Genomic DNA, 19,268 nt, shown 5'->3' on the forward strand with positions numbered 1-19,268 from the left:
AAACATTTACACAAATCATTAGATAGATTGATAGATAGATAGATAGACAGATAGATACAGTAGATAGATGATAGATAAAAGATGATAAATAAACAAATCTGAACAATCCTCATCACCCCACCTACCCTAATACCCCACATTTAATGCCACATTAGTGTTCTTTGTTGCAGAGGCAACATATCTTTTTAATAGTTATTATTCACTATGGTAAGGAATTTTGTACGAAAATAAAGGTCCATAATAGGCCTATGCATAGACTTTAAACTATCTTTATTATATAGGTTATATATATTTTAGTAGATGTTAATATGGTATTAATATTAGAAGTTAAATATTGTTGTAGCAGCAAACAGTTACGAAAAAATGTTACATTTGGATAAAGCGGCCATATAATCAATTCAGCTGTACTGGAGTAAGTACTCAAAATGAAACGTCATTAAATTGTATTATAAACACTACAAGTCTTTCCCAAGGTAACAAACCGCGGTGAAGGTAGCCTCAAAAATAACCTGAAAATCCAGGGGGTGTGCATTGTTCCCTAGAGTTCAGTGAACTAAGCACACTTCAATGGATGTGCCTGACTTGTTTAGTTTTAGATATATTAACCCTATTAACTATTCATGTATAATGTTGCATTGGACATTATACGGATACATGCGGACATTGAACAATTAAAATTCGCCTGTAAAGCAATCTGGAAAACCAAGGGGTGTATAACAGTTGCCATGAAGCCAAAATATTAAACCAATAGCTCATTACAGCTGAAACAACCTATTTTCTTAGCTATTAACGAGATTTTCACAAATTATATTAAATGGCTCGAACAGCAAAAAATAATCGGTGTACATCGTTGTCGGTGTACAGGGCATCACAATTCTGCCATTAAAAACATCCTACCTGACTTCCGTTAGAAGTTATTAACACCGGAAAATTGAATATCGAATAAGAGGCTAACAACCGCGGTAGTAAATAAGTATCCTACAGCAAATCCCAAACAAGAATTGAAACAATATTAATTTCGTAATGCTTACCTAAATAAAAAAGCAGATTATCAGCAAAAAATGACTTCACCTAGTTTTGTTCCAATAATAATAATAAACTTAACAGAAAAATGACTGTCATACACTAGCTGATGAGTTACCAAGTCTGTATTCAGAAGCGATATTGACAGTGGCACCATGTCAGGAGATACGCTCCTATTAAATTGTCGGCGTGTGGGAGTGGATAGACGGTCCGCAGGCAAATGCAATGCCGACTGACCGGTCTTTCAATACCGTAAATCAGGGCATGCTGGTATTGTTCCCAAATCCTTATTCTTTCGCGCGTACCCGCATTCTCAGTCCCGCGGTGTTTTAACCCTATTTAATTCACAAGAATATTTAAAACGAACGATTTAAACTAAAGGTTTCCAAAGGCAATTACCTAAGTACAACGCGAACTAGTGCATTTAAAGTTAAAGCACAGCCTAGAATTTAACTATGCCATCACCACACAACCAGTTAATAGGATGTCAGACATGCACTGTTACATACTATTTCCATGTTATAAAGGAAACTTGTATTATTTGACTTATATTTTCATTTATAGTTGTTCATTCAACTTTCCCATGCTTTACAAGAATTAATCATGTGCAGTTTATGAAATAAATAGAAATGTGGTATAAAAAACTGTGGTGTTGAAAATCTTTTGATTGTGTATATCTATACAGAAAAACAAACACTTAGATAAAACTATGACTAGTGGTACCAACATGGGCTTTATTCACAGCCAACCTGAACACAGATAAATATGTTTTAAAATCAAATTAAACTACCGTTTAACACATTTACCAACCAGCTCCGTAAAACCCACCTTGTTGCAATGATACACTTGTATATTCCAGTGTATGAACAATACTTAAGGAGTTAATATCAGAATACGACACACATTGCCAACCCCCCCCCCCCCCTTGCTAACATGGACTGTGTTGCAGTTACACTCTTGTAGCTTCTGGGGTATAATCTAAGAGACAGGGGATGTCTGCAGAATACATTAGAGGTCAGTCTGACCTTCCAATCCAGAGATGTGGGGGTAGGGAGGAAAATCACATTGGCAAAATCCCCAGTCAAATCATTATCATGCTTTTTCTTTAGACAAAGAGGGAAACGATCAACATCACACACACACACACACACAGTCTCGCTGGACCAGTCAAAGAGTCGCATATCATCAGGGCCAGAGCCATAATTTTTAATATACCAAGGTCAAAGAGGTTAGCCCATCCCAACCCATCAATGGCAAGTAGGGACATGCATACCATAGGCAATATAGAAGTCAATTTACGAACCCACTGCCTCTGGAATGGTGGTGGAAACTCCAGAAAAACCAAGAGAGCGAGAAAAACCGGTACAGATGTCAGTTAGGGTCAATGTCTGCTATGCTGCACTGCAGAGACATCTCTGTCATGTAAAACCTGGAGGGCACAATCAACCTGTATGGGCAGCAACTGACTCGTGAATAAAAGTACACAAACCTACTTGCTCAATAAATCCAAAAGCACCCCATCAATGAGGTAGAACTGATTCATCATCGTCTTGCTATTAGTAGTGGCCAAAGTAACTGTGATGATTAACAATCGTCAAACGCAGATGCTGAAAATGACATTTATTAAACAGCCTCCACACAGGTCATTCTGTTATTTTTTATTGGCTTTCTTAGGGTGGGGCCAACGTGATGGTGGCCCACAGCGTTGAACATGCTCCATTGGTTAAACAAACGCTGATGGGCCGGCCCACGCTCGCTAAATGAAGACTAACAGGAGGAGTATATAACAGGTACAGGAAGTTATTTGGAACGTATGGAACAGCACTAGTGATGTCATATGTAATAAACGCGCCATAATAGTTACACTGAATTGTTATTCATGTCATGCACTGCTCAACACGAACCCTGGTGGGGGCCAGGCTCCACTGGCCCCTAATGCAGAGATGCCCCCATTGTACTAATTTAATTATTGTCTAATAATTAAAAAAAATTAAGTGTTACACTTGCATAGCTCTCAAACTTCCCTTATCTGTTTTATGAGCGGTGAATGAGATCTGAGTCACAGAGAGCATCATTTCAGCTGAGTGCCATATTATTTCATCCATCCCTTTCTCATAAAAATACTCAGAATCCCAGTTGCTGCTCAGTTTTGCAAGGTCGTTGTTTTCATATTGGTCACGTAACGTAACGCCAGGCCATATACACTCTTACATCACCATCGACACCGACATGCACGGCAGACAGGACTCAACCAACACCCGACACCATCTGTATGCTTGAGGTCTTCTGTACAATAAGACCATGTGTGACATTACAACTAATTCAACGTAAAATGGTTCTACAGCAATTATGCAGATCAAAAACTAGAGGTTTTTGCTTAAGGCAAATAATTTACTGAAACTGAGGGAAAGACTAAGGATTCAAGGACTGGGGAAAGAGGAATGGGAAGAGAGGAGATGAAAGTAGGAAGACGGGATGAGAAGGAGTAAGGGGTCATGGAACACCAGAAGATGAAACAAAGAATCAAATATAGCAATAAATATGGGAGAAATCAGAGAAGTACAGGTTTGCTTAAGAGTGACAGCTGTGTTTCTTCTCTCCGGTCAGTCTGGCAGCATTGGAGACAAAGGTCTCAGCAACCAGCAAGGGGAAGATGATTGTGGCATCAGCGTAGACCTACAGGGGACAGAATTCCCCTCATCACACAGCCGTCTGTTAAAACATGCGACAGAGTCACTGCACAGGAGACGCATTCTGCCTCCATGTGCTGCTGTACTCAGAATGAAAACCTTATACCTTCACAGGCTTGGCATCCATGCGGATCTTCCCCCATGACACGGCTTCATCGGGGCGCGCCCCTGAATCAGATCCATCAAACTCCTGTGCTGTGTTCACGTACACAGAGAAGTCTGCGCCATTTCTCTGAGTGAAGGATCCATAAGAGAAACCATGACGTCAACAGAGATCATCTGGACCTATATCTTAGTCACCCTATAACAGGAGCACAGGCAGGGTGACCCTCGGTTAAAGACGCATTTCTCAAGATTCAAGTTACCATGAGATTGGCATTAGCGATGTGGTGCTTAACTAGTCCACCTCCCAGGATAATCATTCCAGTGCGCTTGGCGAACACAGCCGTACTGTTCAGTCTTCGGATATCTATAGTGAATCACAAAAATATACAAATGCCACATGGGTCCAGAGAAAAATACAAAACAGCAAAGTGTCCACATGCCATGATTTTGAACACAGTACTGCATTTTACAGCAATCACTTCAGCTTTGGGCTGGGTATCGAACTTCGATACTTTTAATGGCGCTGCCTGAATTGTTTTGAAAGATGCCCGTCATGAGTCAATCTCATCAGTGTCAGTGAGCCAATGAGCCTCTATCAGGCTTGTATGCTTGTATCCAGACTTACTACGGCTGGTGATCAGTAACTCCACATAAGCAAGTGGCTGAAGCATTAAAAAACACTACATTACGCTCAGAGACAGGGCCCACGTGTGTGCGCGGGTATTCAGGGGCATCGCTGGCAGGTATGAGCGAACGCACAGCCGAGATATTAAAAACGATGTTAAACGTGATATTAAACATGCATCTTCCCTGAAAATCTTCTGTCACAATTCATCAGTACAACGCATGTTTTGTCATGAACAGCTGGTCTGCTCCAGTGATAATTACTAAGCGAATAATTCTGCAAACTGCAATGAACTTAATACAATTAACGTAATACAGTGTTTCCCAACCCAGACCAGCAGATAATCCACATTTTTGCTCCTGGAATTCATAGCAGTATGAATGCATTCATTCATTAGAATCGATGTTTCTGCTCAACGCCTCTGTGTGCTTTTTGTCTGTGTGGCCTGATTTTTTATCTTTTTTTTTTTCTTTCACCTTACTATGCCAGTACTTCCATTTACAGTCAGCGCACCGTCCTGAACCATAATGCAGGGACGGTACACCGGGCTGCCGAAAGGTGTATCTGGGTTACCAAATTCAGGAAGCCGGTGGAATATCAAACGCATTCACTCATTTTTTTATGTTATTGAGTGTGTAAAAATGCCAAGGAGCTGAAAAATAAAACTAAAGATTTGTACTGAAATGTGTAATGTGATTTTCTTTTTCCTAAAATGAATTTTGCAAAACTGGTATTGAATAAAGTATCACTCAGGAACCTCTATCAACGTCAAGGTGTTGGTAGCAGTACTGAATGTTTTTTATGATATTGAGATATACTTCAGCTGTAAAACACAATCTTGAAGATGCATGAAATGCCAAGGGAACAGAATCAGGGCACCATTCCTCTATGTCTCACCCTCAACTATATCTAGAATAAGCCCAGGGTTCTTGTAGGAGTGGAAGTAGATCATATCACCCAGGGAACCGTCCGTCAAGGCTGGACTGAACACAGGAATGTCATTCTGAGATACACAGAAACACTTCAGTTAGTTCAGACAGAGTGATATGCTTTTAAATTTCCCATTTTAATTTTTTAATGTGCATTTATTTAAAGGGCCTCCTGATCTGGATCCTCTGGAAGATACTCGTGAAATGAAAGCAGCTTACATGAAGATTTTGCCAGTGTTACATTTTAGCTCAAGCTGGGAAAGCAAGTACTATTTGAACAAAAACAGGGCAAAAAATATTGGTGTTTGAAAGGATGTATATTGTACAGAGAAGACATCTCACCTTGTAGGCCCAGTAGTACACGGACTCTGGGTTGTTAATCTCTTTGCCAAGACGATGGATCATTTTAGATGGAGTCCAGTGTGTACCCTGGCAAAGAGAGAGCAGACAGCCAATTACCAGGCCCTCCCACACTGACACTATTCACAGACCATTGGCCAGTGAGACCCACCTCAGTTTTCTGTTCTTCAACCATCTGATCCAGGATGGGCATCACCCAGTCTTCAAACTTGCAGTAGTTGTCATTGGGCACCAGGAGGTTCCCTATCCTGCATTAGGAGGGAGGCCAGTCAGTGGGGAGAGGCAGGTAAGTAAGACGGCTGCGATCGAGGTGGGTGTGGTGCTCAGTCACCAAACTTCCGGGTCAAAATCCCACTCAGCTACCTGTTGATGCCCCTCTGCCTCAGCTCTCTGCCTGGCAGACTGAAATCTCCCAGGAAAGTGGGGGCCAGGCACTTGATCATGTCCTCTTCTATTCCACCGGCTGTGGTGACAATCACATCCACCTGAAAAAGAACAAAAAGACAGCTTATCACGTCTTGCTGGAATCGAATTTAAAAGAATTTAGGAATTTTATGAAGCATGACAAAATGGATTTTACCATCTTGTGCTGGACAAGGTACCGGATGGTCTCCCTCACTCCAGAGCTGATCAGGTTGGAGGTATACCCAAGAAAGATGGTGCAACCCGAGCGTGGCTGCTGAGAATCAGTGTCACATTCACCCACCTCCTCCAATGGCTCCTGTCGCTTTTCAATCTGCAGCAGAAGTAAATTATACTCGCTTATAGTTATTACTGTCCTTAATTTAATAATCTCTCAGGCAGGACATCATATGTGGTGTCCTCTCTCACCATCTTGTTGATCTCCTGCACAGCCTGTGCGAAGCTGCTGGCCTGGAAGCCGGTGGTGAGGTAAGACTGCAGCAGCGCCTTGTGATCCACTCCCTGGTTAAAGTCGTAGCCCTTGATTTGAGGCAGGTCCTCAGGGAGGGGGGAGCTCTCCTTCAGCACTGCCGCGCGGGCCACAGTGGGAGCATGTTCAGCCATAGCTGCTTCTAAAAAAGGTGAGAAATCATATTAAAATAAGTGAATAAACTTACCACAAAAGGGACATTTTCTCATATACACGATGTTCCAGTCATGTCTGCATTCCCACAATTTTCTTTTGCATGAGCCGTGTTAAGAATACATTTGTCAAAGCTCACTAATTTCTTTCTCTTCCAGTCCCTATAAGTTTAATATCTGTGATGTTGCCTGTCCTTTCACTGTCTCTCATCCTTATCATCACTAATGTTTGGGTGGATGGGTTTTTGAGCAGGTGTTCTGTCGAAAAATACTACCTATCGAGACGTGCTATCGAGCCTTTCTGCGCATGTGCAGTTCCACCGTTTTGGGATTAGGGTTAGGTTTTAGGGGTTTTGAGGGGTAAGGGTAAGAGTTAGGGTTAGGGCTATCTATTAGCACTACGGTAGCATTTTTCGACAAGGCAGCATATAAGCATATAAAGCTCAGTGGGCTAAGCCTGTGTGCCTGTAATCACAAGGTCGCCGGTTCAAACCCGGCCTCAGCACGTCTGTGGGTCCTTGAGCAAGACGTGCAACCCTTAACCCCCAGCTCCCTGGGCGCCCCCACAGGTGGCTGCCCTTCGCGGACAACTTACTCTACAAAGAGCAAGTTGAGGGAGGCGTAAAAACAATTTCCCCACGGGTATCAATAAAGTATCAATGAAAATGAATATATCGACAGAACACCGGTAAGATATATCATGGGGGACACCTCCACCCGCCGCCCCACCGATCGGCAATTTATCGCAGGTATGTATGCGTAGTAGGCCTGTCTGGGCAGAAGTTCAGGGCCGATATTGTCAACCCAGTCCAGCCCTGAGTGATACCAACTCTCCCGCATCTGGCGTGACACTCACGCTTTCTGACTCTTACGCTCACCTAAGAAATCTTATGGCAAATATTTAGTATTCCATTATAAACCTAAAATTAGCTACTTCAAAATCGTCGGGGTAGTTTGCAAACCCTGCACACTATTTACAAGGTAATAAAACTGTTACATACATGTGTGTGCAGACTTGTCTCCAGCAACCTGACCGGAGTTGGCAACCCTGATTCTGACGATGAAACTGTAACTTTTATTATTTATTTTTTACTTGATTACATTATAGAACTTGCGCATCTTGTTTCTAAAATTCTCGATCCTGAATAAGTACCTACAATATGGCTCTTACTTCAAAATTATAAGAATAATATCAACGTCATGGCTAAACACTACAATACCCTGTGACGAGTGATCCGAGTCAAGAATCAAGTTATGTACCCATTTAGGTATAACACCTTAATTCCTACCCCAAGTAATTAAAACAGAACATACCGAAATATGTGGAATCCCTACCGTTATATGATATTGTTCTGTGTTATGTCAGAATGCCCAGGGTCCATTCTCCGCGTTGTTCAATCATATGGTTCAATCAACAACACAGAGCGCAGACATGTTGCCGACTACGGAAAGCCAGAAAGGACATACTGTCCCACGTCTTTCTTAGATCACACACAACATCTATTTAAATGTCACAAAAATACATATTCCAAACCATATGTAATATTTATTTTTTTATTGACACATTAATGATTAAAATCTAGTAACGGCATATATAGAAAATACACTACATATACAACAGTTTCTATATAAAAATAAGTCTGACTTATTTTGGTAATAATTGGATGAATATGACGATAACTACAGTAAACATTGCATGAGAAAGATGCAGTCAAATGTATGGGCACACCTACTGAAAATCATTTGTTTTTCAACAAAATAATAACCCTAAGCATCCCTCGTGGTTATGTAGTAAATATCATCTTGTGAACAAGGACAGAGATGGAGTGCTGTGACAGATGACCTGGCCCCCACAATCACCCCCCCCCCCCCCCCCCCCCCCAAACACACACAAACACACCTAAACCCTACAGAGCTGGTTTGGGATGAGCTGGATCGAAGAGTAAGAGTAAGGTAGCCAACTCATGCAGAGAACTTGTGGAAACTCCTTCAGGACTGCTGGAGAGGCGTTCAGGGCGGCTACATCGCGGGCTGGCGGAAAGAATGCCAAGAGTCTGCAATGCTGTCATCAAAGCAAAAGGGGGCTGTTTTGAAGCATCTAAGATTTTTAAGACATTGTGAGATGCTGAATGCTTTTCTTTTGGCAACTGCAATATTTTATTTAATTACCTCGAGGCCTTTTACTATAACATATTATCATAGCTAAACCAGAGATAAAAGCATTAGAAGCTGGTGTGTCCAGACTTTTGACTGTTACTGTAAATATATACAACTGCATAGAGAAAGCCGAAGCTACCACATACGCAGAGGATGTCCACAACATGGCGATGCAGACTCTGCAGGAGCAGAACCCCTGCTCTGGCCTGTAGAGGGCAGTACAGTTCAGCTTGCAATCCAGGTGAACACCTAGATGCTTCTAATCCTGTACCAATAGTCAAAAAATGTACTGTGAGTGAGCCAGTCCCTTAACAATTCACTTGGTGACAAAATCACACTACAGACTCAACCACACGTTTTTTATTAGTTTTTAAATGACCCGTGGCATTACTAAGACCAAATGAACGAAGAGTAAGAAAATCTATTTGCCTCTCATCTGCACATTTCCTCCGATTGATCTAGCCAGGCACACACAGCTGTCAGACGTAATTGTTTTCTCGTGCTGTACAGCTTGCTGTGAATGGGAGGGGGGGGGGGGGGGTCACCCAAGCAGTCGCGATAGGCCTGTACAATCTCCATCTCTGACTACAGAATGGACAGCAGTTCAACCAGAGGCCGTGATCTTCTCAGCTTCTCAGTATTTGCATTTCCATCACACAATCAGAAGTGTGAATATGGATCAATAATTTCTTTCAGCTTCTCATTTTCATATCTACACACTTACCGAGGCAGTGTGGTAGCTCACTGGGTAACACTGGGTAAGACACACTTAACAGGGCAGTGTGGTAGCTCACTGGGTAACACTGGGTAAGACACACTTACCAGGGCAGTGTGGTAGCTCACTGGGTAACACTGGGTAAGATACACTTACCAGGGCAGTGTGGTAGCTCACTGGGTAACACTGGGTAAGATACACTTACCAGGGCAGTGTGGTAGCTAACTGGGTAACACTGGGTAAGATACACTTACCAGGGCAGTGTGGTAGCTCACTGGGTAACACTGGGTAAGATACACTTACCAGGGCAGTGTGGTAGCTCACTGGGTAACACTGGGTAAGACACACTTACCGGGGCGGTGTGGTAGCTCACTGGGTAACACTGGGTAAGACACACTTACCGGGGCGGTGTGGTAGCTCACTGGGTAACACTGGGTAAGATACACTTACCGGGGCGGTGTGGTAGCTCACTGGGTAACACTGGGTAAGACACACTTACCGGGGCGGTGTGGTAGCTCACGGGGTAACATTTAGACATCATACAATGAAGGAAATAATTATTTGACCCCCCATTGATACCTCATCCATTTATAAAGAAATGGAAAACTAATGACTTTGTTCTAATAATGTGACATTGATAGACATTCCATACAATGACTATTGTATATTAAAAATGTTTCTTCTTCCCAAACTTTCCATTACCAATGAATGAATGTAGTTGATTTCAGGTAAGTAAGCAGCCTATTCAGAACAGATTTTTCAAAGCAAGTTACAGCCCTGTCAACGACGCACTGCACAGGACAGAAGTATATGGACTGGGTCCGCTTGTTGGTCCAGATAATCCCCTGTATTTCACTCGTGGCACCGGCTGTAACTTGATATGCAAAGTCAGCGTGAAGAGTAGGACATAGAGATGAACTACAGCAACACAGAGACATGAAGGGCAATTTAAAGACTGTAATGAACTGCCAGCTGCCCAGTCCTGGTTGCCTTGTCCCCATCAGGCTGATGAGATGGAGGAGCACAGAGAAGCTTTGCTTCACCTCACAGAATGACCTGCTGCTTTGATCTCCTCTACAAAGCGATTGATGTGAGAAGCCCATGGCCCCACCCATCCCCCAAATGCCCCCCAGGGGTCATATTGCCCTGTGTCTGGCGGTCTAACACACACTTTCATCATTACTGAAGACGGGACAAGGCAGTGTGATGTTCCTATGACATTTCACACCTACCTTTTAAACCCGCTGCCCCCTGCCCCACATCACACAGCGGCTTTGAAGACCCTCTCGTACTTCCATGGGGATGAGGGGCTTTAAAAGCGACTCGGCATCCCAGATCATTTAGACCTGCTACTGTGGCTGTTTGGCGACGTTAGAATTGAGGACGGATTTCAAAGCCTGAAATACAGATGGAAAAAGGCGTGAAGTGGCCCTGATCGCTGCTATCAGGTAAGGGAGTCCTATTCATGAAAGGATCTGAGCTGAGGGCGACTTTGCCAATTTATCTGCCGTCTTCTGCCCTTTCTTGCGGCCGGCGGAAGCGGTCGAGCAAACGGCTCGCAGCCCCATGTCGGAGAAGATGTGCAGCAGTAACAACGTAGTGCAGGCGCAGCGCGCTGTGGAGCAGCTGCGGGCAGAGGCCGGCATGGAGAGGATCAAGGTAAGCGCTGGGGGAGGAGCCTTAACCAGGCGGCCCGGGGGCGGAGCCCTAACCAGGCGGCCCGGGGGCAGGCTTCGAGGCATGGGCGCTGGCTCTCCGGGCGGCAGTCGCGCCGTTAAACATGTGCATGAGCAGTATAGACTTTTATACTGTGAGGACGTCTTTCGAGTAGCGTCTGGGTAAGGGATGGAGCGGTAAGCAGCTAAGGTGGACTACCTGACACCAGGAAACCACAGAGAGCAGGGCAAGGGAGGGGGGAAGCCTACAAGAAAGGGGGGCAATTTCAAATTTCAAGAAGGGTGAGTCAGACACTGCTAATCATGTTGCAGAGCTTAACGAGCCCCACCCTTTTCTGGTTGGGGTGCAGATCTCCATCGCAGCAGCACAGCTGGTGCAGTACTGTGAGGAACACGGCCGCAGCGACCCCCTCCTCACCGGCATCGCGGCCTCAGCCAACCCTTTCAAGGACAAAAAATCGTGTGTGCTGCTGTAGGCGTCGGCTGGCCCTCGCAGCACCGCCAGCAGGCGCTCACCACCCGCAACAGAGCTTCCACGCCAGATTCAGCCGGGTCTTATCGCCGGACCGAAGGCCGTGACATGTACGCCGTGAGGGTGCGAGCACCAGGCGTCAGTGCCGGTCCCCAAAGCCCTCAGCATAAAGGCAGCGGACATCACAGGTACACCATAAACATTTATTACACATTTTATGAATACATCATACAAACAGCTGCACGTCTGAAGTAGTGTTTTACTTTCAGCCAAATAATTTAATTTAAGATACAAACTCCACAGTGACCGCAGAAACGTAAGGGTCACCAGCCAGGGGTCACCAGCCTGTCACCGCATTAAAGCCTAACATGATTCTAGTGCAAACAATTTCATGACTGCATTAAAATGTAAAAGTATTTATGTAAATGAAAACGGATGTTCGTTAAGCAAGATGCTTTATGTTATTGGCAACAACTGATGATGTAACTGGGTTTGTGCGTGGTAAATTTGTTACATTTCTGAATTTTTCAGACCAATATGACTTGTGCAAAATAATGATGCAAATTTCATGATGTTTAAAAATGTGTAAACAGCTTTTTGTGGGGCTCAGAAGACACAATCAAGAAAGCATCCTAAATCTAATCTAAATGCCCTACATTCGCACGATGGTTAGTGAATTTTCCACCATGTATAGCTGCACAGGATGCTTTTGTGGAATGGAAACTGGAATATATCGGTTTGAAACGATGACTGGAATATCTCAGAATCAGTTCAACCTTTTCACATTACTTTCAAACAGCATACCTTGAAATCATAATTTCAGTCATTTGGGTAAAAATCACATCTAAAGCATTAATGGACACTTTTAATAAAGAAAAAGTACAAATGGACAAGATATCTGCATCCTTCCATCATTTTAAATGACCTATTGTTATACAATTAAAGCTTAATGCGAAGTCTAAGGCACTGTGCTGTCAGACACTCGTCAGGCTGAGGGTGGTTCTGCATGTCAGACACAGAGCAGTACCCCCCCCCCTCACTGGTGTGCTGGCTTCCACACCTCCACGCATATGTTCCCAGAAGCCACGGCAAGCACTCCGGCCTCCACGCTTAGCTGGGGGGGGGGCAGAAAAAGATGAGGTATCAGTGCATTTTTCTATAGTAGAGATGAACACGTGGGGGGGGGGTGCAATTCTACCAATGACTCAGTGCTCATGTCACTATTGGGGGTGGAAAAACAGTAACAACAGGCCAGAGCTGCTGACTCATACCACTAAGTCTGGGGTTCGAATCCTACCTATGTGTGTGTCTGTGTGTCTGAGTGCATGCGTATAAGCAAGTAACGTATATATATTACATTATGAGGAAAAAATGTCCCCACAATGTGATAAAAACCTGTTATTTTGACCTTGTGGGGACCATTTCTGCAGTCCCATAAGGGAAAACTCAATTTTATAAAAATCTGTGACCGCAATCAAAAAACTAAAAATGCCAAAAGTATTTTGTTTGGTTACTTATGGTTAAGGTTAGGGCTGGGTAGGGGTTAACGTTCTTACTGCTGCGGTTAGGGTTTTTCTTACAGAAATGGAGAGTCACAGATATAATTACAAACCCGTTTGTGTGTGTTTGTGTCTGTGAGCATGTGTCCTGCGATGTCCCCCCGCCCTGTCCCCCGGGCTGCCTGGAATAAGCCCCGCCCCCCTGCAGGGGGACCCAGGGTAGTAAGGTGGTGAGCAGGTCAGCTTGTGACCGAGACCCCTGAAGCGTACGAGGCCTAACCTCCGAAATGGAGAGTGTGACTGGAGCAGCATGGAAGGATGGGACTGTGTTTTCCCTCTGCCTGCTCATCTCACTCAATTTCACTAGAGGGTATGTGCGTGTGGAGTGGGGTGGGCAGGCCTTACCCCATTGACTGCAGACTGGCGGTGCAGCGTACACAGAGTCCTGGGGGGGGCAGAGGGGAGATGCACCTGCAGACAGCAGGCCGAGTATCAGTGAAGAATCCAGCAAGGGGTCCAGCCAGTATATATACAGCCAGTAACCTTATACTGATACTCCTGCAGTGACCTAGTAATATTATACCAATACTCCCACCTTGTAGCATTACATTGATCCTTCCGCAGTGCCCTAGTAACATCATACCAATATTCCCACCTTGTAACATTATGCTGATACTCCCACCTAGTAACACCATACTGATACTCCTGCAGTAAACTAGTAACATTATACTGATACTCCTGCAGTGACCTACAGGGTCAGGATGCTGAATGGCCTTTCAGTTACTGCCATCTGAGCATAACACTCACATTACAGTTATCTACTCACTATAAAAAATCGCCACACTTCTCCAAGTGCAGTCTGTGTTCATGCATCCACATGCAGTCTATCCTTTTAAATTCACTCAAGACAGGTTTGAATATAGAACTGAAAGTAACAATGCAGCAGCATATGAAAAACTGAGCTGCACATTTTCATTTTATTCAGAAATTGTGGTAAAACTTGCTAAGCTTGAGGGCGCAGATTAGAGGAATGATTTTTTTTACTCTGTGCTGGAAGCCTTCAATGAAGTATCCAGTCTGCTTCACTGTCTATTAAGCTCTTTGAATCCAGAACCTCTGATGGTCGTGACAGGCCTCAGAGGGTACCTTGATGGTCCGGTCCGATGAGCAGGTGTAGAGGGCCCCGAGGGATCGATGGACCCCAGTCACCAAGGAGCGGTGCCCCACATCAAACTGAGACACTGCCCTGAGGGAGCCATTCTGCAGAGAGAAGGTGTGCAGGATGCCACGGCTGTCTCCGGCCCATACCTCCTGGCCACCATACGACATGGAGCGTATGTAGGACTTCAGCTGGGGAGAGAGAGGAGGGGCTTAGCACCAACCAGTCACTGGGGAGTAGGGGAGGGGCTTAGCACCAAACAGCCTCTGGGGGGAGAGGGGAGGGGCTTAGCACCAACCAGCCTCTGGGGAGTGGGGGAGGGGCTTAGCACGAAAGCCTCTGGGGAGTGGGGGAGGGGCTTAGCACCAAACAGCCTCTGGGGGGAGAGGGGAGGGGCTTAGCACCAAAAAGCCTCTGGGGGGAGAGGGGAGGGGCTTAACACCAACCAGTCACTGGGGAGTGGGGGAGGGGCTTAGCACCAAACGGTCCCAGAGTGAACACTACATTAACATTAGGGATGCTTGCCCTTACGCAGGGCTAAACAGAGACGCCACCTTATTTTATAGCTGTATGTCTGGGTGTGTGTCTGTGTCTGCCAGCTTTTCTTGAGTGCCTTTAAGAGTGTGAATGTCTGCCCCCCGCTGGACACGTCTTCAACTGCGGCCAGAGCACACCTTCATTTTCTGGAGTAGTTTCCCCGCCTGCCAGTCAAACACGGCCAGGCTGCCATCTTTGCTTGCAGACAGGATGTACTTGTCATCCGCAGCGAGGCATAGAACGGCACTTCCGTGGAGATGCAAGCTTTTCACCAGGGGCTCTGCGGCTGCAAGGAGACGGTGTTCCAGGTCACAGCGTGGCGGGCGGACAAGGCGACGGCGGGAGGGTGACGGCGAGTGGGCGGGGCGACGGCACGGACTAACCCCTGGTGTCGTAGATGCTGACCTTCTTGTCGACGGAGCCAGCCAGCAGCACGTCAGCCTGGCAGGACAGGCAGAGCACAGCGGCGTGGCCCCGGATGAGGCCGCACTCGGCACCACCAGCCTCCAGGTCCCAGAGGCGCACCGTGCTGTCAAAGGAGCCTGAGCAGAGCAGCGGCCCATGGCCAGCCAGGCACCACACCCAGCCCCGGTGCGAGCTGAAGAGCCCCGGCGCCCGCAGCGTGTGCAGTAGCTGCCGCTCCCGCAAGTCCCACAGGATCACATTGCGGTCGCGGGAGCCCGAGGCGCACAGTCCCCCCTCGGGGCCCACCAGCAACAAGCAGTTGACTTCGGCGATGTGGACCGAGGGCAGACAGAAGTGCTCAAGGCCAGTGGAGGCGCCGGGGGGGCCACCTGGGCGGGGGCCACACCCTACGATGACGTCGCCTCCTCCCTGCCCGTGTCCTTCACCCAGATCCACCATGGCTCTTTCCATTCTCTCCCCCTCCATTTCCCCAGCCGCCTCGTCCACCTCCCTTGTTCCCATCTCCTGTTCTCTGTCTTCCACTGCTCCCCCTGCTCCATGCCCTGGTCGCCCCTCTCCATCGTTTCCCGGCCCTCCGTCTCCCTCCTGATGGGCCCCCTCACCCCCGCCCCCGGGGCCCTCCCCTCGGACTGCCCTGTCCCAGTCGGCGTCTGGCCCTGCCCCCCCAGGCTGGACCCAGCCGCCCATGAGCTGCTCCATCTCCAGGCAGGCAGCCGGCCAGTCAAAGCCGTCCACCGGCCCCAGGGGAAAAGAGGCTTGGGGTCCAATGAGCCGCCGAGCCCGCAGCTGCCAGGCAGCACTGTCTGTGCCGACATCACGGAGGGCGCGGCAGACCTACAAGGGGGAGGCACAGAAAATGGAACCTGTTCACACTGTACTTGCACATGTATACATTTATATCAGTGCAGTAGACTTGCCGGCAGTATAACTCGTTACATCAGTCAGACTCAATTAGCTGATAGCTGATAAACAGCACGCTGTTCTATGCTTATACACAACTTGTCCCTTTAAGAACATAAGAACTATACAAACGAGGGGAGGCCATTCGGCCCATCGAGCTCGCTTGGGGAGAACTTAACTAATAGCTCAGAGTTGTTAAAATCTTATCTAGCTCTGATTTAAAGGAACCCAAGGATTCAGCTTGCACTACGTTATCAGGAAGACTATTCCATACTCTGACTACACGCTGTGTAAAGAAGTGCTTCCTTAAATCCAGTTTGAAATGTTCTCCCGCTAATTTCCACCTATGGCCACGAGTTCTTGTATTTGAACTAATGCTGAAGTAACTATTCGGTTTAACAGCATCCAAACCTGTTAGAATCTTATAGACCTGGATCATGTCCCCCCTCAGTCTCCTTTGCTTGAGGCTGAACAGATTTAGCTCAAGTAACCTTTCCTCGTATGACATTCCTCTAAGACCAGGAATCATTCTTGTGGCCCTACGCTGCACCTTTTCTAAGGCCGCTATGTCCTTTTTAAGATATGGTGACCAAACCTGTACACAATATTCTAGGTGAGGTCTCACCAAGGAATTGTATAATCTTAGCATTACCTCCCTTGACTTAAACTCCACACACCTGGAGATATACCCCAACATCCTATTGGCCTCTTTTATTGCTTCCCCACATTGGCGAGAATGAGACATGGAAGCATCAACATACACACCAAGGTCTTTCTCATAATCAGCTACCTTTATTTCAGTAGGTCCCATAAAATACCTGTACTTTATATTTCTGCTCCCTACATGGAGTACCTTACATTTGTCTATGTTAAATTTCATCTGCCAGGTGTCAGCCCAGTCACTAATTAAATTTAGATCCCGCTGTAGCTGCTGAGCCGCTAGTTCAGTATCTGCTACACCACCCACCTTGGTGTCATCTGCAAATTTCACCAGTTTACTGTATATATTGGTGTCTATATCATTTATGTAAATTAGGAACAAAAGGGGTCCTAAAATTGAACCCTGCGGTACCCCACTATGAACGCAGGCCCACTGTGACATTGAGCCTCTTATAACTACTCGCTGCTTCCTATCCGTTAACCAGTTATCAATCCAGGTCGCTACAGTTCCTAAAATACCTGTCGCTTTGAGTTTAAGTGAGAGCCTAAAGGTTCAATTCTGAGTGTCTCTCACAAACAAGTGTAACTCTCTAAATGTGCCCTGTGATGGACTGGCATCCTGCCTGAGCTGGACCCCCACCTGTGCCCTAGGCTGTCTGGGGGAGGGTGCAGGCCTCCCCATCACCTTGACAGGCAGTGAACGCCTGCTTACCTGGGGCAGAACTGTGATGACACACTCTGCTGGAAGGTGGGAGACGATACGAGCCACCATCTCCCATGGCAACGACAGAAGCCCTGTCCCTTCTGAAGAAGCCAGTGATGGTGAAAGCGCTAGCCTGGAAAGTCACCAGGAAGGAGTTTACTTTTAAGCTAACACAAAAACGTACAGGAGACTGCAAAGGAATATTGTAAAAGACTGGACCAATATAATCATGTTACAGTCATATTGCCTAGGCTGGGCCTTGCTCTGCCTCATGAGAAAATCATGTGACTTTAACCCACACTCCATGGGTAACCGGCTGAAGGAACTGCTGAGCAGATTAATGTAAAAGCCAGAGTTATGACAGGAACTGCCCACCCTTGCAGATCTTGCCCCGCAGGCTCTTTGTACTGTGCATTTAGCGGAAGCTGTATTTCGTGGTCCACATTACTGCCCCCTTTCAGCTCGGCTGCAGCCTCTCTCTCCGCCAGCGTCTCTATAGTCTCCGACATCCATCCACTGTGGACGGAGAACAACCTTATTTCTGCAGGTATAAAAAAAAAGGCTCCAAATTGCTAACTGTATTGCACACAGGGTCCTATCAGTTCACGAGTACAGCCTTACAATTCTGACAGTAAAATAATTTTCATTAGTTTAATGATTCACAAATTTAAATGCTGACCATTGTCTGAGAAATGGTACCATGCCGGTTAGGTAATAAACATTTTATCCATTATTAGAGCAGTAATTAAAAGTAATTTAAGTAATATTCATTTAAATAAGCATTCACGGGTCGTGGTGGACTTTTCCCGTTGAATAATTACCACCCAGCTCTCTGAAGGCGTTTCTATGTTTTGTTACACCAAAACATCTAGTAAGAGCAGTGACACCTAAAGGTAAATCCACCTACCTTTAAACGTTTCCCTCTTGCTGTTGTTTTTCAGATGTCATCGTTTACAAGGTTGCCACGGTTGCGCCGCCAGTCCATGATCATTAGCCTGATGGTTCTTAAGAAATGACAACCGCTGTACACAATGAATGCCATCAGCCACAGTGATCCACCGGCTTCGTTTTTGTTGTGCCTGATATCAGCATATGCTGCTTTAATATACTTATCTATAGCAAGAAATTGCAAAAAAGCTTTGTTTCATAATACAGTACAAAACTTATCAAACTGATTTTCAAAACACAGCGTTCAGCTGGTGACCCAAATTCAAACGTCGCTGGCGAACAATATTACGTCATAAGTGTGCGACTCCGTGGGGTAAGCTGTGCCTCATGGCCGAGTCTCAGGAAGCGTCTTAAAACTGTTACAAGCTTATTCATAACCTTTAATAGTCTTGTCATCTTCCTACCAAGTCAAATCAGGATTAAGTTACGTTTTCAGAAAATATGCCAAAATAAGATTGACCCCTCTATTCGTTGATGAGTTTCTCCGTACATTACGGAACTCTTGCCAAAATAACGAACATGTCTAGTAAATGGACAACATATCTGACACAGTTAACATTTTTAAATAGGGCCGATACTGGCAACGAGCCTTTCACTTGTCTGCGAGTGTAAGAAATGTTAGACATTTGTCATTTAAATG

The 19,268-nt window shown here is 45.7% G+C and overlaps 3 protein-coding genes and 1 long non-coding RNA gene across 8 annotated transcripts in view; 2 read left to right on the top strand and 2 right to left on the bottom strand.

Moving 5' to 3' along the window:
• LOC140581612 (uncharacterized) overlaps positions 1-2,814 on the top strand; it is a 6,551-nt gene extending 3,737 nt beyond the window's left edge. Inside the window, exon 3 of the long non-coding RNA XR_011984709.1 lies at positions 2,698-2,814. This is a non-coding gene — a long non-coding RNA (uncharacterized lncRNA). The remainder of the gene's footprint in view (positions 1-2,697) is intronic.
• Positions 2,667-8,252, bottom strand: dhps (deoxyhypusine synthase). Of its 4 annotated transcripts, none has more exons than XM_072704847.1 (10): positions 8,112-8,252; positions 6,564-6,766; positions 6,313-6,468; positions 6,096-6,217; positions 5,884-5,980; positions 5,715-5,801; positions 5,341-5,446; positions 4,079-4,182; positions 3,820-3,945; positions 2,667-3,699 (listed from the first exon to the last, which is right to left on the bottom strand). In XM_072704847.1, exons 2-10 carry the CDS (start codon positions 6,756-6,758, stop codon positions 3,595-3,597), a joined length of 1,098 nt encoding a protein of 365 aa, XP_072560948.1. In that variant the 5' UTR covers positions 6,759-6,766; positions 8,112-8,252; the 3' UTR covers positions 2,667-3,594. The 4 variants fall into 4 exon arrangements, with proteins under 4 accessions (XP_072560948.1, XP_072560951.1, XP_072560949.1 ...); XM_072704850.1 differs by having other exon boundaries at positions 2,667-3,735; XM_072704848.1 differs by having other exon boundaries at positions 8,091-8,233.
• A 2,603-nt stretch (positions 8,253-10,855) lies between these two features.
• LOC111843273 (guanine nucleotide-binding protein G(I)/G(S)/G(O) subunit gamma-12-like) lies at positions 10,856-11,982 on the top strand. Its single transcript, XM_023810725.2, has 3 exons — positions 10,856-11,096; positions 11,189-11,307; positions 11,675-11,982. Exons 2-3 carry the CDS (start codon positions 11,215-11,217, stop codon positions 11,798-11,800), a joined length of 219 nt encoding a protein of 72 aa, XP_023666493.2. The 5' UTR covers positions 10,856-11,096; positions 11,189-11,214; the 3' UTR covers positions 11,801-11,982.
• A 3-nt stretch (positions 11,983-11,985) lies between these two features.
• On the bottom strand, positions 11,986-19,224 carry fbxw9 (F-box and WD repeat domain containing 9). 2 transcript variants are annotated; one of them, XM_072705022.1, is made up of 8 exons: positions 18,588-19,224; positions 18,056-18,196; positions 17,690-17,813; positions 15,375-16,251; positions 15,129-15,277; positions 14,442-14,645; positions 13,701-13,766; positions 11,986-12,910 (listed from the first exon to the last, which is right to left on the bottom strand). In XM_072705022.1, exons 2-8 carry the CDS (start codon positions 18,187-18,189, stop codon positions 12,833-12,835), a joined length of 1,632 nt encoding a protein of 543 aa, XP_072561123.1. In that variant the 5' UTR covers positions 18,190-18,196; positions 18,588-19,224; the 3' UTR covers positions 11,986-12,832. The 2 variants fall into 2 exon arrangements, with proteins under 2 accessions (XP_072561123.1, XP_072561122.1); XM_072705021.1 differs by having other exon boundaries at positions 18,056-18,221; positions 18,588-19,221.
• Positions 19,225-19,268: the final 44 nt, after the last annotated feature.

The sequence above is a fragment of the Paramormyrops kingsleyae genome, chromosome 22 (assembly GCF_048594095.1).
Source record: "Paramormyrops kingsleyae isolate MSU_618 chromosome 22, PKINGS_0.4, whole genome shotgun sequence".
NCBI classification, from domain to species: Eukaryota; Metazoa; Chordata; class Actinopteri; order Osteoglossiformes; family Mormyridae; genus Paramormyrops; species Paramormyrops kingsleyae.

Excerpts from the sequence above, each read along its gene's own strand:
- dhps (XM_072704847.1), bottom strand. The coding sequence starts at position 6,758 with ATGGCTGAACATGCTCCCACTGTGGCCCGCGCGGCAGTGCTGAAGGAG. Across the intron at positions 6,469-6,563 it reads TGCAGGAGATCAACAAGATG|ATTGAAAAGCGACAGGAGCC; the intron begins GTGAGAGAGGAC and ends CTTCTGCTGCAG. Across the intron at positions 5,447-5,714 it reads TGTACTACTGGGCCTACAAG|AATGACATTCCTGTGTTCAG; the intron begins GTGAGATGTCTT and ends TGTGTATCTCAG.
- LOC111843273 (XM_023810725.2), top strand. The coding sequence starts at position 11,215 with ATGTCGGAGAAGATGTGCAGCAGTAACAACGTAGTGCAGGCGCAGCGC. Across the intron at positions 11,308-11,674 it reads CCGGCATGGAGAGGATCAAG|ATCTCCATCGCAGCAGCACA; the intron begins GTAAGCGCTGGG and ends GTTGGGGTGCAG.
- fbxw9 (XM_072705022.1), bottom strand. The coding sequence starts at position 18,189 with ATGTCGGAGACTATAGAGACGCTGGCGGAGAGAGAGGCTGCAGCCGAG. Across the intron at positions 16,252-17,689 it reads TCATCACAGTTCTGCCCCAG|GTCTGCCGCGCCCTCCGTGA; the intron begins GTAAGCAGGCGT and ends TCCCCCTTGTAG. Across the intron at positions 14,646-15,128 it reads AACTACTCCAGAAAATGAAG|CTGAAGTCCTACATACGCTC; the intron begins GTGTGCTCTGGC and ends CTCTCTCCCCAG.